This window comes from Azolla caroliniana, unplaced genomic scaffold (genome assembly GCF_043228905.1).
Source record: "Azolla caroliniana isolate FFs.n. ecotype wild unplaced genomic scaffold, voAzoCaro1.0.p SCAF_4, whole genome shotgun sequence".
NCBI classification, from domain to species: Eukaryota; Viridiplantae; Streptophyta; class Polypodiopsida; order Salviniales; family Salviniaceae; genus Azolla; species Azolla caroliniana.
In genome coordinates this window covers 1,863,738-1,882,291 of record NW_028230439.1, presented here as the reverse complement: position 1 = coordinate 1,882,291, position 18,554 = coordinate 1,863,738, and the positions used below count along the sequence as shown (strand labels likewise).

The window sequence follows — 18,554 nt, the reverse complement described above, 5'->3', positions numbered from 1 at the left end:
TGAGTGCGAAGCATAATCGTTGTTTTTCTCGCTCCCCTCCTGCTCTCTTGCTCCTCGGTCCAAGACCCCCGTGGTCTCGCCTCGTTCTAATGCACGCGTGTAACAACGTGACAATGTGGATCATTCGACATTGCTATATCTGGTGGGGAAACAGGCGCTGATAGGAAAATTGGCTAGATGGATGTTGTTGCTCCAAGAATTTGACTTTGTAATGCAGCACCGACCGGGTACACAATACACGGTAGCAGATTTCTTGAGCAGATTAGATAATGGAGAAATGGCGCAAAAAGAAGACGACGACTTTCCGGATGCAGACATCCTGCATATAGCAACTTTAGCAACAAGAACAGAAAAGACTTTTCCGGATCGATGGTTTATGGAAATGACCTACTTTTTGACCATGGGGTTACCGCCACCACAATTAAGGACAAACGAGAAAAAATGGTTGGCCGTCCGGAGTCGTAATTTCTGTATAGTCGAAGACGTCATATATCACAAAGGCAGTGACGACATCTGGAGGCGCGGAATACAGCAGGATGAGAAGGCAATGGTTTTACGCGAAGCTCACTATGGTACGGCGGGAGGACATTACGCGAGCGATGTTACGGCCCGAAAAATCTGGCAAGCAAGACTTTGGTGGCCGACTACGCAAAAGGATGCGTATGAATATTGCAAACAGTGTGATTTATGCCAATGGATGGGCCATCCCACGAAAGTCGCGAGAATGCCACAGTAACCGGTGTTGCCGTTGGATCCTTTCCAAAAGTGGGGGTTGGATTTTGTGGGACCCTTTACCCCGGCGGCTACCTGAACCGGCAATAAGTATATCTTGGTGGCTACAGATTACAGCGCCAAGTGGGTAGAAGCGAAACCACTACGCGAAAATACCACGGTAGTCACGACAAAATTCCTTTACAAACATATCTAGTGTCGTTTTGGTTGCCATATTGAGCTCATTAGTGACCAAGGGAGTTACTTTTTGAAAAAGGTCATCAGCGAACTGACCCAACACTACGCTGTGGTTCACAAAAAGAGTATGCCATATTACCCACAAGCAAATGGCTTGACCGAATCCACGAACAAGACATTACAAACTATCCTAAAAAAGATAGTCAATGAGAACTGAACAGATTGGGATACCAAATTGCACAGCGCATTATGGGCATATCAAACCAGCTATAAGACAATCATACAATCCACGCCTTTCGGGCTAGCATTTGGGTTGGAGGCCGTAATGCCAATCGAATTCCAGGTACCCAGTCTGTGGATTCAAGTAGGAGAACGACTGCCAGAGGACAAATCCGAACGAATATGGCTACAACAATTGTTAGAACTAGACGAAACACGGTTACGTAGTATGGCCATATTGGAATAGGAACAACGGCGGTGCAAAGCATTCGTGGACCAACACCGGCATGCACGTGAAAAGGATTTTACAGTTGGGAAGGCGGTATTAGTTTTTCAAACACGCATGGGGCAAATGCCAGGAAAATTAAGATTCCGCTGGACAGGACCGTACTGGATAGTTGGAGCGGAAAACGACACGTTTCAACTTGGCACCCTGATCGGAGAAGTGCTACGACAAAAGGTGAATGGGTTTCGCCTAAAACCTTACCTGGGACCTATGCCACCTAACCCATTCCCCGTTGGACAAGACAAAGCCGGAGAATCCGTGGAGTAATTATAGAGACCTACTTGTACTATAGTGTAAACATAATATTGTATGTGATCGTTATAGAAGAAGAAGAAGAAGAAGAAGAGAAGATAGTGACGCTATTAAAAAGACTTCATGGATGCACAAACTTCTAGAGCAAGAACACGCGGCACCATGATGGCTCACAGACCAATGAACCCTAGGCCACAAAAAGAAGAAAATAGAAGGTTTTCTGCATAGTACAGAAACCAAGAGTCTAACCCTCATCGCTCTCATCGCTCTCCTCACTCACCTTCCTCTCCATCATACCACAGAGCTCACTTTTGCCATAGCCAACATACCTCTCCCTCTACCCACGAGTCTCACCCACCCACTATGCCGATCCCTATTTCTGCCACCCTGCGTAGATGGCTCGTCAAAAAGCGTCTGGATGGATACATCAAAGTCGCCGAGGCACCCGCTCACCCTGAAGCCCTGGACATTGATAGGAAACTCAATACAGACACGGTCACGAACACATCCATCCGGAAGAAGCTTGACCTGTCATCGCTTGGAGACCTTGTAGAGATATTTCAGGGCATATTCAGCGTCCGCCAAGGCATACAGGACGAAGGAAATCCCCGACCCCTTTTTTCGCGAAATAAGCAAGTTCTTGTTGGAGGTTAAATGCGTGCATGTAAATGCCTATGGGATGTCAAAGTAGAAGGCATGCATCATCATTGATACCTTCGAAGGGCGCATGGTCGATGGGGGGGTCATCATGGGACCAACGTTACGGGAAGGCCTGCACACATATCAAGGAGGCAAGAAGCGAAGGCCAATCATACAACAGTATCTGACGATACTGTTCCCACCTTGAGATCTGCCCGCAGCATAGCCTAGCAAACTCATGCTGCCGCCACCTCCAACAAAACTGAGGTTAGCGGAGTTGGCCACCACGGAATGGGAGGATGAACCCCAATCAGCCCAGCCTAGCACGCGGACAACACAGGAAGAACAAACGGAGCATTGGGAGGAAGCTTTGCAGGAGCAGGAGTCCGAGCAACACCAGGGAAGCCCAAGGCCGAAACGGCGGAGGCTGGACAGGAAAGATGGGCACGGATTAGTTAAAGACACATTCACGGCCACAAAGAGGACCGCCGTGGTCGACAGTTCCGTAGCTACAGAGCCCAACACCACTTTCGAAATAATCCGGGAACCATGGCCGATCATTATGGCCCAGTCACAGTGGGGGAAAGGCGTATTTACGGCGGAAAGTGAGGTCCTGAAGTATCCGGACATTCCGGACACAGCCCATGAGTTCGGCGCACTATTACAATTCGGAACTACTGATGAACTCATGGAATTTTTGGCAACGCAACAAATAAAAGTCTCACAACGAATGGCTGAGGAGCACGCAGAACAACAAATGATTGAGCGCGCGCTAACACAAACGGCGGAAAGCGATGATGAGGGGCCACTAGCCAGAGTAGGCAGACAGCGGAATGTCGGTATATGCCGAATGGGAATTGAACTACCCCCATTCAATGCGGCCCTCGTCGAGGTTCATAGGGAAATGGCTAAGGTCAGACCCAAGATATGGCGATTAAAAACAAAAATGTCTGGAAAACGGTTAAACAGACCCAAGCTGAGCTACAAAAGGCCAATGAACGCATCGCAGAGTTGGAATGGAATGCAACTACGATGCAGCAGGAATCTCGACCAAGAGAGAACACCAACAAAGCCCAGTCCCTAAGAGAAGAGGTTGAAGCCCAAACCGCTATCGCCTCAAAAGCAAAGAGGGTTGTGCAGTTGGTGGAATCCGAGATTGACCGCCTCCGCTCCGAACTCCGCCAATCCTCTAATAGAGAAAAGGACATCCGGGCCAAAGGCCGAAAGGCCGTTGTCACGTTGTTACGCGTGTGCGTGGAGAAAGGCGGGACCACGGGGGTCTTGGACTAGGGAGTGCGGAGCGTAGGGAGTCGTACTTCACCGTTTCCGGGGCATCCCAGAAGCACACCGGAAGCAACCGAAGGGAGAGAGAGAAAGAAAGGGAGCACGTGCTTGACACCGACTCACGCACACACATGCACACACACACACAGGCCGACCCGACTCACGCCCTTATGTACAGGAAACGCAGGAAAGGGGAAGCGCCCGACACCAACAGAGACACGAATATGCACAAACAGACGCAAATGTAAGTATTACAAGGGAAAGAATACAACCCCGGCTTCGAGCCGGACCATGGTAGGGTAGGTTACAGCAGCAGTCTACTGCCAAGTCGCCGTCCGGGGAGCTCTCGGGCTCGTCACGCGGAGCGGGGTCTTGCACAGGAGACCTAGCAAAGACAACCCTCAACGGTCGACCTCCCTGCCAAGAAGAAGAAGAAGAAGAAAACTAACTCTAAACCTAACGGTATACCCTCTAACACAAAACGGGCAACCCCTCTACAAGGGACCATCCCTTCCTTTTATAGAATAAGGAGGGGGATGCGTTAAAATGTGGGATAAATCCCGATTTACATGGGATTCTTCGTCCCAACTTAACTCCTATTATTTACACAATTACACGAGGGTGAGTGCACATGGTGCACCCCGCCGATGTAGCCAATATTTCCCGGTTTCCGCCTCTGGATGAAATTCTTCACGACACCGTGAAGGACCTCGAAGAGAAACTGAAGAAATCGAGAAGCTCAAGAAATTATGAGGAAGCGGCGGCTGTCAGTAATGAAATTATGAGGGCAAGAATGAAGCAATTATGAGGAAGCGGCGGCTGTCAGTAAGCAAGAAATCGAGAAGCTCAAGAAAACCATGGAAGAAGCGCGTAACCGCTGCCAAGTAATAACCGACAGCGTGCGCATACTTCTTCAAACAAATCGGGAGAGGTTTACGGCGCAATTACAAGCGGCGCTAGACAAAGACTGGATGGCGTGGACTGCACAAACGGCGGAGTTGCATACTTACCGAGCGGACTGGGAGAACCGAAGGAAAGACGACCGAGGTTTCTACAAACTCAATGAGGAAAGCATTGCAGTAGTACGCGAGGACCTAGCGCAGGATTATCGCACTCTAGCGGACCAACACTCCGAGGAACTCGCGCAGCTACTAGACGATTTTGGCGAAAGTCAAGAGGACATGTTTCACCAAATCATGCAAGCCGGCAGCACGCGACCAAACGAGGAACCCATCATGATACCAGTAAGTGATACTGCTGAACAAGAGGAACCTCAGCCCACGTCACCGGAAATAACAACTACGATAGAGATCACGGAACAACGAGTGGAGCCCATTGCGATACCAGAAAGTGAGACCGCCGAACAGGACGAACCTCAGCCCCATTCACCGGAGCGTACGACTACGGCCAGCAACACGGAGGAAGTTACGGATAGGACAGAGCCTCAACCTACTGAGAGCTCACAGATGTCACGGATCATAAGCTCAAGAGACAAGCAAGAAGATAACCAAATGGACAAGAAAGAAGATAGTATTAAAGGAAAGACTCCATAACTGGTGTTGTTCACCTTGAATTCCTTCAAGGTGAACTCCTCTATTTATACTACATGGCATGCATACTTGTTGCACGCATGTGAATCTACAATAGAGCATGTAGGTATGCATGCATGTGCCAAGTGTAAATACTACAAGGGAGCAACTATACACATGATGCTAGCAAAATAATAAGGACCAATTACATACATAACTATGTACTAGATATCTTGGTTAACTCATAATACTAGATTATAACATGGTCGTGTCAAGAGTTTGAATCTTGACAATAGACGGATGAGCCAGTAGAGCCCGGACCGCCCACACAGGGAGACAATGACACCATGGAAAGCCCCTCCGAGCAAATACAAGACATGGAACCATGCAACGACGCGCCTACGGACACTACGCCGTTCCCGAACGAGCACATCGAGGCGGAACCAAACATCTAGGCCATTTTGGAGGAAGATTAAAGGGGTGGGTCTGACGTGCCATGGCACTGTCCCACAGGCGTGCCAGGTGTTTTCCGCCGGAATAGTAACCGACAGACAGAAGCGTAGAAATATTAGAATATAGTAAAAGCGTAAGAAATGCATGTAACGGTTCACGCGGGAAGCGTGAACGGCTAAAAGACCCTATGTATATAAAGGGTAGAAATCCTCTATAAGAGGTAGCATGTAATTTTGGTGCCTAGAGCGTTATTCTAATAGAATACTATCTTCTCTGATTTCTGTGCATATTTGTGGTTTTATCTATTGTGTTCTTTGTTCTCTGTGGCGGAGTGTAATCGTAAAGTTGTAGGCGTAAGTGCGGATACTAAGTGCACTTCCTAAGGAGTTCGGTTATAGCCGTCTCCCTTATACGCTACCGGGATACGGGGAAGTATTCCATTATGTATTATGGTACAACGGTACCATTCCTTGCAACCGCAGTCACCTTGAGGTCTAGGTCGAAGGACTGACCGTAGATAGTGTTCCTAATCGGTAACACATTCTGGTGCTCAACCATGCTTGAGCCATCTTGACATCTCAACCACACTATCCTCCTAAAGACAAATACTCCATTCAAAGCATTCTTTGTCTCAAACATGCTTCCAATCTTCTTCAATAGGACATCGACTTTTGTCTCATCATTGAAGTTGTTATATAGACTCATGACTATAAAACACCATATATATGCAGCTGCCTTTAGATACATGGATTCCCAAGCCAGAGCATCTATTTTGTCAAGTTTGTCCTTTCCATATTGTACTGGCAACCACAGTTCTTTAAACACAAGCATGCCTCTCATCATCGACTTCCAAACTCAATAGTTTGGGCCAATAAGCTTGAACATCCCATCGATGGATTCATCCATATTCTTACACTTGCAAGGGAACACCTCTCGCTTTGATACCAGTTTATTGTGAATATGGGGTTGGCTCTACCGACAAGGAAACAGAGGTGAGAGCCACAAAAATAGAAAGTACAGGAAATGTAGAGACACAAATTTTAACATGGAAACCCTAAATGGAAAAAACCATAGGAGCCCACATACTCCAAACAGAATCAGTATATAAGAGTGTGTATAAGAACTAAAGGCCACAACCTTGGTCTGATCTTCGCCACAATAGATGGATATACACAGCTAACAAACAAGAAGGCAAAAACCAAGAAGCAACAACACTTGGTCTATGCAAAGCCATTGATCTAAAGATCTGATTCGAGGGTCAGCTGTTACACTATCTCCTCCACCCACAGTTCGTTGCTTTGTTGTATATCTCTATTGTCCTAGGGGTTTACATACATACATACATATCGAGGGTCAATTGTTACACTATCTCCTCCACCCACAGTTCGTTGCTTTGTTGTATATCTCTATTGTCCTGGGGGTTTACATACATAGACACATACATACATACATACATACATACATACATACATACATACATACATACATATATAGTAGATAGCTCGAAAAATGACCCCTTGGTCATTTACTTGGTTTCTATTTATAATAGTTTTAATTACAAACTTTATGTTCTTGTTGCTTCTCCTAACTAACTAACTAACTAACTATTCCCATTCTTGCTCCACTACACAAACACTTCCCCCTTTTTGAAAAAGGGGTGTTAGGGCTTATCACGACACTCCCCCTTCTCCCCCTCTTTTGGAAGTTAAAAAAATAGGGTTTATGGTGAACGACCCACAGGGGGAACCTCGATTGCAGAATCAAAGAGGAACGACCTCACGAGGTGCATGTAATCCGATCCTCGGCTCATAGCTTGCGGCATGCATCTGGAGTAGCTACAGGTACGCGTTTAATTCGGCATATGTGAGCTACTGTCACAGAGGAATTTGATGTGCGTAGAAGACCACATGTCTGTGGTCTGATGTGTGCCAAAACAATGTAAGGACCTACCCATCTATGCATGAATGATTCGAAAAGTCCTGTCTTGCGAATTGGGTAGTATACTTGATTGTGAATCTCCTATTTATAGTTTGAGTGACGTGTGAGAAGCGTCAAAATGTTTTTTTGTCGTTGTTGGGCCACGTGTAGGTTGTGTTGGATTGCGCGTCGCAATAGTGGCTGATTCACCTAGAGGTGCAACTACCATTCGGTTGCATCCATGTGGGTGGTTGGGTTTTTATGGAATGTATGTATGATGGCAACCTTGGATCATGACCATACAATGCCCGAAAAGGGCTGATGCGAGTAGATTGTACTGAGGTATTGTATGCATGAACATCAAAGGGTAGAACTTGATCCTATGATTGGTGTAATGGGTCCACATATGCTGAGATTACTTGTTTAATTGTTCGATTTAGGCATTCAGTTAGCCCATTAGACTGCGGATGATTCGGCAATGTGAAGAGTTGTGTGATGCCCAAATTGTGGCTAAGTATGTGAATAACCTCATTGTGGAATTGTGATCCTTTGTTCGACAAAAGTTGACGTGGACAACCATGGGGAAAAATAACTTGTTGAAATAGTGCATGGGTGACCGAGTTACCTGTGGCATCGGATAGGGCAATCGCCTCACACCAGTGGGTTAAGTATTCAGTGATCACCAAAATGTACTTATTGCCATGAATTGATGTAGGGAAAGGGCCCATGAGGTCCCAACCCACCAATTCGAAGGGCTCTATGACTTCTATGGGATGTAATGTTCCATACGATTGTTGTGGAGCCTTCATTGACTGACATGTTGGACATGCTTTCAGGAATTGGGAGATGGATTGAGGAAGCTTGGGTCAATAGTAGAGGGACCGAATGCGATGTAACAACTTATAGAATCCGATGCGGCCGGTGAGTTGACTATTGTGGTAGAACTCTAGATAGCTTGGATGAAGAGCCTCTAGTACGTGTCACGGACACACCAAGTGCGGATTAGGACGGAGCACGGATGATGGGGCTACGAGTGACGGATGAACTTGGAGCTAGATGTGACAAGGCTAGGAACACTAGATGTTGTGAGCGACATGAGGGCATGAAGACAAAAATAAAGATCAAGGAGACAAAGATGAGGCGAAACGAGAATACTAGATTGATGTGTCAATGACTGGCGTCAAATCCCTCGAAAGGGACTAAGGAGGTTACAAGTATTTATACTATGAGTCAAAGTACATGCATTAGAATATTTTGGAGAATATTCTAGAACCCTCTAGAACCTTCTAGTTCTAGAACTTTCTAAAAATTCCTAGAATATGAAATAGATAATCTACTAATAATCTATTAAGATATGCATATATGACTATATGTTTGGATGTGTTGGTTAGAACACAATACTTGACTATATATGTCAAGAGGTCAAGAGTTCAAATCTTGACATGATTGTTGTCATGTTTATTACAGTACGTAGGCTCGTGGTGGTTGACCTTGACTTACAAAATGTAAAATGCTATTAATAATTATAAACTTACGATGGATGTGATTTTTCCTACCTCCTTGGAGTTGTTGGATTATCTCCTTAATAGTAGGGTCTTGTTGTTGTAACTCCGCGATTTGTTGAGGGTGAATAGGGAGCTCATCCTTTTGTATGCTGAGTTGGGAGGCTTGATGCTCAATTCGGGATAAGGAATCCGCAACTATATTTGTGATGCCTCGATGGTAAGTTAGGGTAAATTTGTATTCTTCTAGTGCCAATGCCCACCTGAGTAGTCATCCAGGTGGATGACATTTGTTAATCAAGGAGAGGAGTGGTTGATGGTCTGTCTTGAGTTGGAATGTGGTACCATGCAAATAAGGATGGAATTTCTGGAAGGCCCAGACCACTGCCAAGAATTCCTTCTCTGTTGTTCAGTAATTTTGTTCTGCTTTTGTTAGTGCTCGGCTGATGTAAGCAATAAGTTGCCATTCATCTGTGTGGTCTAGTTATAATAATAATGCACCTATTCCAACATTAGTTGCATCTGCCTACACACAAAATGTCCAATTAAAATCAAGAAAAGCTAATGTGGCTGCATCTTTGATGAGTTTTTTTTATTTCATTAAAACTGTTTATGCAAGCGATGGACCATGTAAATTGGGTTCCCTTCTTCAAAAGCATTTGAAGAGGTTGTGTGACCGTGGCCAATTGTGGTACAAACGGTAATGAAAAAATCACTAGGCCTAGGAAACTTTGTAGTGTTTTGATGCTAGCCGGGTTTGGATAATCTGTTATGGCTTTGATTTGGACTGTCTTGAGTTGGACTGTGGTACCATGCAAATAAGGATGGAATTTCTGGAAGGCCCAGACCACTGCCAAGAATTCCTTCTCTGTTGTTCAGTAATTTTGTTCTGCTTTTGTTAGTGCTCGGCTGATGTAAGCAATAAGTTGCCATTCATCTGTGTGGTCTAGTTATAACAATAATGCACCTATTCCAACATTAGATGCATCTGCCTACACACAGAATGTCCAATTAAAATCAAGAAAAGCTAATGTGGTTGCATCTTTGATGAGTTTTTTTTATTTCATTAAAACTGTTTATGCAGGCGATGGACCATGTAAATTGGGTTCCCTTCTTCAAAAGCATTTGAAGAGGTTGTGTGACCGTGGCCAACTGTGGTACAAACGGTAATGAAAAATTCACTAGGCCTAGGAAACTTTGTAGTGTTTTGATGCTAGCCGGGTTTGGATAATCTATTATGGCTTTGATTTTTGCAGATCCATGCTAATGCCGGTGGCTGAAATGATAAATCTGAAGAACTTCAATGACATTGCACCCCACTGATATTTTTTCCATGAGTTGCAGATTATATTTCTGGATACATCAGAGCACCTCTCCCAAGACTAGGGTGTGTCGCTGCAATCAAAAGTATGGATCAAGATACACTAGTACCACGACTTCATTGATGAGGTCTTGAAAAATTGTATTTGCCATTCTTTGGAACGTACTTCCAACATCGGATAGACCGAATGGCATTCTTTTAAATTAGAATAAACCATGTTGTGTGCAAAAAGTTATTTTATGTTTGTCGACAAGATCTAATGGAATCTTCCAGTACCCTGATGCAAGATCCAATGATGTGAAGTATCTTGAGTTCCCGACATGATCCAACAAGTCGTTGATGCGTGGCAATGGATAGAGATCATGCTTCGTGATCTTGTTCAAAGGTCTGAAATCGATGCAAAAAAGGAACGTACCATTGTCCTTACGGACGAGATGTGGCTCTAAAATCCAATCGCTACTTGATGAATCGATGATGTCTTTCTCTAGCATGTCTTGTATTGCTTGATTGACTCGCCAAAGATGACTTGGATCAGCGTTGCGGGTGACGTGGGTAAATTTAGTGACTTAACTAAATCTACACTAATTTAAGGTATGGTGCTTCCTGAATCTAAAAGGGCTTCATGTGATGTGTGATTTATTTGTGCTATTGTGGAACATACCATGTCTCCGAAAGAGGTTGCGGCTTGAATGTGCGGGAGCTGCTGTTTCGTCAACATCCCGCTTGGTTGTTTCCCTGTTCCATGGCGAGTGATGCAGCATTGACAAAAATGGATTTGTGATGGATTTGTGCATTTTGATTATGTCTAGAGACTGCCAACTTCCTACAATATTTTTTAACATGTTCGTACCCATTACAATAGAAACAACGGGGCTTACCATGATTGTCTCGATCTGGTAAGCTCTTTTTAGTGCTAAATTGTGCATTTTGGACATCTATATATCCATTGGGCCAGCAGTTGGCTCAATTGTTGTTTTTTGAATATTGTTATTTGCAAGTGGTGTCAGTTGTGATAGGTCAATGTAATTTGATGCCTCTATTCGTTGTGCGATTTGCACAACTATTTGGAATGTAGTTGGGCCTTGGTCTCTGACACGACGATATATTTCGTGGCTTAATTGTGGAAGTCAAACATAGAGCTTCATGGTCTCCTTAATATTGGGGTCGACACGCAGTAACAACTCCTTCATTTTGACGACGAATTGTGCCACGGGTTCATGTGCCCGTTGACGTAGGTTGTTTAATTGTTGGAGGGGTATTTGTGTGACGTCGTTGTTTGCGAAGTATTCTATGAGTTTCTCGCGTAAGTAGGTCCAATTCTGTTTGATTTCCTCGGGTTGTTGAATGAACCAGATTGCGGCAACATGCTCTAGCACCGTTCGCAATTCTAATGCCTTTTTTTCGTCGTGCCATTCATGGTAACTCGCCATGTTGTCGAAATAATCCAACCAAGCTAGGACATCTATTGTAGGAAGGCTTGAGAAGGATCTTGGGTAGATTCTTGAATCTTTATGTTTGATGGTCGTTGTGCCTATGGACTGATTTATAAGGCATGTAATAAGTGTTTGGTTCGTATGATTTACTTGCATCGTCATTGTCGACGTCGCCTGAAACATCTGGTCCATGGTAGAGTCAATTAGTGCATGTTCTATGAATTTAGGTTGCATGCTGACAGTGTTGTCCCCCTCCGGTTGTTGCATGGTGTATGAGATCTTTGTGTTGTGGATGGTGCCGGGCTGTGATTATCGACTGTTGATGAGGAGAGTCGGCTCGGTGTGCTCTGTCAAGAAGTCGGCTAGAGTACTGACACCCTCCTCAATCGGCGTGGTGAGAGCCCGTTATCTCCACAAATGTAACATACACAAGATAGCTCGAAATATGACCCGTTGGTCATTTACTTGGTTTCTATTTATAATAGTTTTAGTTACAAACTTTATGTTCTTGTTGCTTCTCCTAACTAACTAACTATTCCTATTCTTGCTCCACTACACAACAACACACACAGACATATATATATATACATATGTATATGTGTGTGTGTGTGTGTGTGTGTGTGTGTGTGTGTGTGTGTGTGTGCATATTTGTCCCTAGTTGAATCGGCTTCAACTTATTCGACGCTTAACCTTAGCCTACTCCCAACTAGCATTCAACCCTTAGCCGGATAGTCGGCTCTTAGACCTTTAGTTGTCTTTCTATGAGCTCTTAGCCAAATCGACCTCTTCTCCCATAAGGAGGGACATCATTTCATAACACAAATCATGATTGAGTTGCTGATCTCTTGTTCGTATATCGTTTTGCACAACATGTGGGAAATGTGGTAAAAGTCTATTCATGTTTATGTAAAAGTTCTTGTCTTGTGGGTATTATTAAGTTGTGGATTTTCGTTTAGAGTTTTTCTTGGTAGTTAGTTTAAGCATTTGTAGCTTGAGGGTTTTCACTTGTCTCACCCATGAAAGGGTAGACAATGGTATGTCCCTTGAAACATCTTTGGGTCTTGAGACAACTTTCTCTAAGGAACTCAACCAAATAGTCTAGTAAATTCTGGAGAAAGGGTGCCTTCTCACATAGGAGGTTGCAATGACTAGACCCAGGCGATTGTTTACCAAAAACATAGAGCTCGACAAAGTCGTAAGACCATGTATGGGGGTTGATGCCTATCCAGAGTCAGAAGGTTAAGTGAGTAGGGAATTTTTATCGAGCTCACTCTCATCTATCGTGGTAATTTATCTTCTGGTGAGTCTTCAAGTTGACGAACACACACACACACACACACAGAATCAATTGTACACCCCCTCTACCACCAAACCACTAAAAGACTAACGTCAATCTTAAAAATATAGACCTAAATGAGAATCGTGAGACATATCAACTAGACTTACATCCACCTATCCCTCCCTTGGGAAGGGTTGAGTAGAGTTGACTTTTGGCAATTGTGTGTGCAGCAAAGAGGCACTCGAACTCACCCTGAACATAGAGATTAATCTCCGGTCGAACCAACTAGCTAGCAATAAACACCTTGAGGAAATGCTAATCGAGATCTAATTAATCCTTAGCCATGGACCTATGTAGTAACCCAATTGTATAAATAGAGATGTGGAATGTGAAAATGGCTTAGGCTCATGAGGACTACATATATACGACCATATTAATGAAAATCGTGATCAGATTTAACTTTGTTAAAATTTCTACTTTTCAACGACAAACCACAATAGGATCCCAACCACATATAACTATCATTGTGAATGGTAACTAACATACCTTTTCATACTTGGTTACCTTGAGGACTCCACCAATACGCCAAGCATAGAATACTCACAACATTGACATGGTAGCCCAAATGACCGATACACCCAATTTATAATTAAGTGTTGCTCTCTAGTCAATTTAAATGCTATTGGCCTTAATGGGCCAAGTGTGGAGGCCTACTCCCTCTCATTGTCATGTGACCCCAACAATTAAACTTCTACCTCCTTTTATAAGTTTTGTCAGTGGTTATGATCATATAGAATGGTTCAAACAAAATACGAGCCTACAAGCCACTCACACCTTAAGGGACCATGTCGGGGTTTGGTTCCACGCACCTCTAGCAATTTTGGAATGACTTCATTTATAGCAACTTTGTGGTAAGAGCAACCGAGTGGAATCTCATAGAACTACTCTTTTCTAAAGCAAAAGGCAAAAGAGATAGTCTACGACTACATATATGAGAGTAATAGGAGACAACCAATAACAAGATGACAAACAAAAAATGCATAAATTGGTTCATCCATGGTTTTGTAACCCGATCCAACATACCTTACAAAATCATTGTAAACAAGATATTAGGGTCCAGGGCCATCAAACCCTATGTCTTGCATGGACAAGTTGATTCCAAGCCTTTTTCTTCCTATATGCTAGTGGTGTGTTTTTTCAACTATTTCATCTTCAAATCTTTGAAATAAAGAGATCAAATTCCATCTCTCTAGTTTTTAGAACCATGGAAATTAATGCAATAGTTTTACTATTCAAATATGTAACGTAAATGACTTTTTATGTTTTCCTAATGTTGCAAAAGTTAAGTGTGGGAAAAGATTCCATACATAGACAACTTATGAAAAACAATAGGTACCATCACCATATGAAAAACAATAGGAAGGTGTCAACTTTATCATAAAATCTTTTCTATAGCCTTAGATAAATAAGAAGAAATATGATGTGAACGTGCAAACTATTGCATCGACACCATTACTTCACAACTTGTGTTATTTTTTACAAGAATTATCAAGTCTTTAGCTACCGGCATACTAGCAAATTTGATGAACTAGTAGTGGCTAGCATACTAATGAAATTGTTGCATTAACATCATTACTTCACACCTAGTTTTATTTTTTACAAGAATCGTCAAGTCTACAACTATTGACATACTAACAAATTTGATGAACTAGTCATAATAAAAAAAGAGAAATATACTTGTTAAAGAGATGCTCGTGATTAGTGTCAAAAGATGTCCCCACCCTATGCCCTTATTCATCGTCCATGAAGATAAGGTTCTTTTATTCTAGGTCTTACCCAAAGATGATAGACTTTGAACTATTAATAGAGTCCATGATATTTCAAGAAAACAATACACCTATTTATACGTAGACTATAGCTTCTAAACGTATTAGCAACCCAACAATATGATAAAGATACACAAATATCTAATATTTGACCTTTTGATAAAATGTTAGGAACTCCCCCCAAAATTCAATCAACATTGGGAAATAATGCGGTATGGTTAATAACTTAATACAATAAACTTGATTCTTTTGTTCAAGGTTGCAACCATGATTACTGATGTTGTGGCATAAGGTACCAACTTGGATGATCTAGAGTTACCTACTAGATTGTTTGTAATGCTAAGCTAATTATGAGTGTTATATGTCGAAAAACATATCATGGTAGTTCAATTATGCAAGGTGGTGTTAGTTTGTGCATTATCTATCCCATGTAAAATACAATGTTAACGTTGTTTTAAGAGATGACCCAATGTTTGTAGAATTAGCAACCCATTTTCTAGATTAAAAAGGATTAGAGTTGATAGGGTGAATTGTCAGGATCTACAACAAAGATGTGCACTGGTGAAGAGATCATGGATATAGATGGACGTACACCATCTTGTAAAAATTGTTATGCTTACACACAGACTGAGTCTACAGATATGAATGGGATCGAGATCATGAGATATTGATATCATTGTCCCATCATCGGTTGAGAGCTACAAAAACTTAGCTTTCTGTCTTGTCGTCCGCGTCCGGGGAGATGAAAGAACAATGTGTGGTGAAACGTTGATTTCGGATGCGGGTCCTTTTTGTCCGTTGTTTGTTTGTTTGTGTGTGTCCCTAATCCCAAATGAGAGTGTCCGTCCATGTTTCATCTAAAATGAAAGTGAATGATAAAAGATGAGAGCCCCATGAGCTATACATACATATCTATGAGGTGGGGGCCATTCAAGACTCAAAGTGGCTCACCTACACAGAGACACACTCCAATTTACATACTTAAGCAGACAATTTACTTAGGCAGAGACAGAGACACCAGAGACCTCTGTACATGTACATAATTTGGACCTTGTACTTTGTATGTGCATAACTCTATGTCAAGACACAGACACAGACACACAGAGGCCTCATCCGTACTAAATTAATGTACTAGATTTCTTTAGCATATATTCTTTTGTGTAGCTAAAATGTATATTAATTTTGTTGATGATGAAAGATTTATGTCAATCAACTAACAATGATGAGATGATGAGGAAGGACCTTTTTTAAATTTAGCTTCTGAGAGCACTTCCCTAATCCTCCTCCTCTACATATATACATACATACATATATACATACATAATCTCGGTCTACATAATCCTTCCTGCCTCAAGTCCAAAGCTATCTCCCACATGACGAAGATCATACCAATTCACGTCTGTTTCTCTCTCATTCTTCTGCTTCCTCTGAATCTTCTTCTTCTTCTTTTTCTTCTTCCCCAATATTCCCACGTCAAAGCTCAAAACAGCCAAGGTAATTACAAGTTTCTGGATGCCAACATTGTAACTTTATTTATTCATAATCCTACCAATCCATTCCATTGATCCCTTAGAAGTATCCTTCATTTCATACTTAGAATCATTCTTCAGTTAAATCCTTCAGTTTTTCTCCATTTAATCCTCACTTATTCTCCATTTGGTCCATAACCAATCTTCTGTCACTATCAAAATTGTTTGTATCTAGCAATCATCTTTCTAAGTTCACAATTGCATTTCGATTCCATATTTTCCCACTCTTCATTGCATATGTGATTGTTCTTCATTTGATTGGACATTATTCCCTCATTTATTCTTCATCACATCTGTTACTATTCTTACATTTCATCGGACCTTACTTCTCCTCCATTTGATCCGTCATTACATCTTTACTTTCTCTTCAATATTTGAACTTTATTGCCTCCATTGGCTGGATAAAATTTAATGCATTAATTTGTTGAGGTCATTTAAAATTTTCTATTACTTTAAATCAACTGATTGCTTGCATCAATTACAGTACAAGCACTCCTGAGTATTAAAACTGCGGTCGGGGGTTCAGCATCAAACATAGCATCATGGGATAGTTCTACGTCCAATCCGTGTAATTGGACCGGGGTCACATGCTCATCCCTTAATCGTGTTATATCGCTGTAATTGCTCCTTAATGATCCATTAACCTCTAGATCAATGCTTATATGTCATATTCATGTTAATTCTAGTGTGATAATGCAAAGTATGTTACATATTTCATGTTTATTAATGTTAATTTTGCCCTTTAGTTAATCATAATCATGAGTTGCAAGAGCTAATTATGGTCTATTACAGTTTATTAATGCAAATTTTCCATGTAGTTAGCATTGATTGTGTTCTAACAATGATCTTCATGACTATATAAAACAATAAATAGAAATATGTCACGATTTGGACTACAAGGGACATTGCCGAGTGATTCGTTCGCAAGCCTTATGGAGTTAACAATTTTGGATCTATCATACAATTTCCTGACAAGTCCTTTGCCATCAATATATATGTTGACACAATTACATGACTTGTATGTTCTCACTTTCAGAAAATAATATAGATCAGCTCTTATTCTTTCTTATTTACTAACTCACGAGTCATTATTCTAATACTAATAATGTCTCGCATTATGATTACATATATTTGCAGGAATTTATCTTCCAATGCATTCAGCGAAGAATTTCCAAAGGACATACTAAACTTAAACCAACTCATCAAATTGTAAGTTTTTCTTTTTTATTAATATCCAATCCTTGTTATACATGCAATCTGAATATACAGCTATATAGCAAATTATACTGTATGCTCTTTTAAAAGACAAACAAAATAAAGACAACATGCATTAACATGTCAAAAGTCTTCAATTCTTTCTAGGCACATTGACAACAACAAATTCCAAGGTGCAGTTCCAGAAGGGATATCTGCCTTATCCAACCTCCAAGAATTGTGAGCCCAGTAGATTGCTCTCATTACGTAGTTCAATTAAACCATTCAAGAGTACATACATACATATACATATACGTATATATATATATATATATATATAGATATACATATACATATACATATACATATACATATACATATACTGTGTGTGAGAGAGAGAGACTGTATTTACATGTTTCTTTTCCCTAATTATATCTACAGATGGCTTGGAAATAACTCATTCACATCCCTACCCAACAGTCTTCCATCTCTTGTTCACTTGACGGTTTTGTAAGAACAAATTAATTGATGGCAGCTCTTTCTTTTCTATATTATTTTCATCACATCCATAATCCAAATATACATATGGGTGTGTACTGATGTATTTATGAGAATTTGATGTTTATTGATGCCATTTATATATAGGACGGCTTGGGGGAACATTCTGAAAATGAAACTTCCACCAGAATGGAATGCCTGGGTGAACTTGACATACTTGTAAGTTAACAATCTACAGTTTTTATAAAGACTTGCACTATGAAAGAAATGAAGGCTTTCATGTTCTACATCTAAGCGATCATTTGGGTTCATCTTATCAATATATTGAATTCTTCTTCTTCTTCTCAATAGGAATTTGCATGATACTTACCTAACTGGGACTTTACCATCAGAGTGGGGAGCTAGCTTCACTAAACTGCAACGGCTGTATGTATCCACATAAACCTTGACCAATTTACCATTTTTTTTTCCTTCACTTGATAGA

General features: G+C 41.6%; 1 protein-coding gene across 4 annotated transcripts in view; it reads left to right on the top strand.

The window, feature by feature from the left end:
• Positions 1 to 18,554, top strand: part of LOC147864728 (uncharacterized) — a 61,374-nt gene that overhangs the window by 25,399 nt on the left and 17,421 nt on the right. The window contains exons 1-5 of one of the 4 annotated variants that reach the window (XM_087318860.1): positions 16,184 to 16,343; positions 16,863 to 16,995; positions 17,253 to 17,396; positions 17,516 to 17,587; positions 17,741 to 17,812. The exons of 2 other annotated variants lie outside the window; for them this stretch is intronic. In XM_087318860.1, the coding sequence (XP_087174986.1) occupies positions 16,223 to 16,343; positions 16,863 to 16,995; positions 17,253 to 17,396; positions 17,516 to 17,587; positions 17,741 to 17,812 (542 nt within the window). In that variant the 5' untranslated portion in view covers positions 16,184 to 16,222. Of the gene's footprint in view, positions 1 to 16,183; positions 16,344 to 16,862; positions 16,996 to 17,252; positions 17,397 to 17,515; positions 17,588 to 17,740; positions 17,813 to 18,554 lie in introns of those variants that run through there. One more of the 4 variants, XM_087318859.1, reaches the window with a different exon arrangement.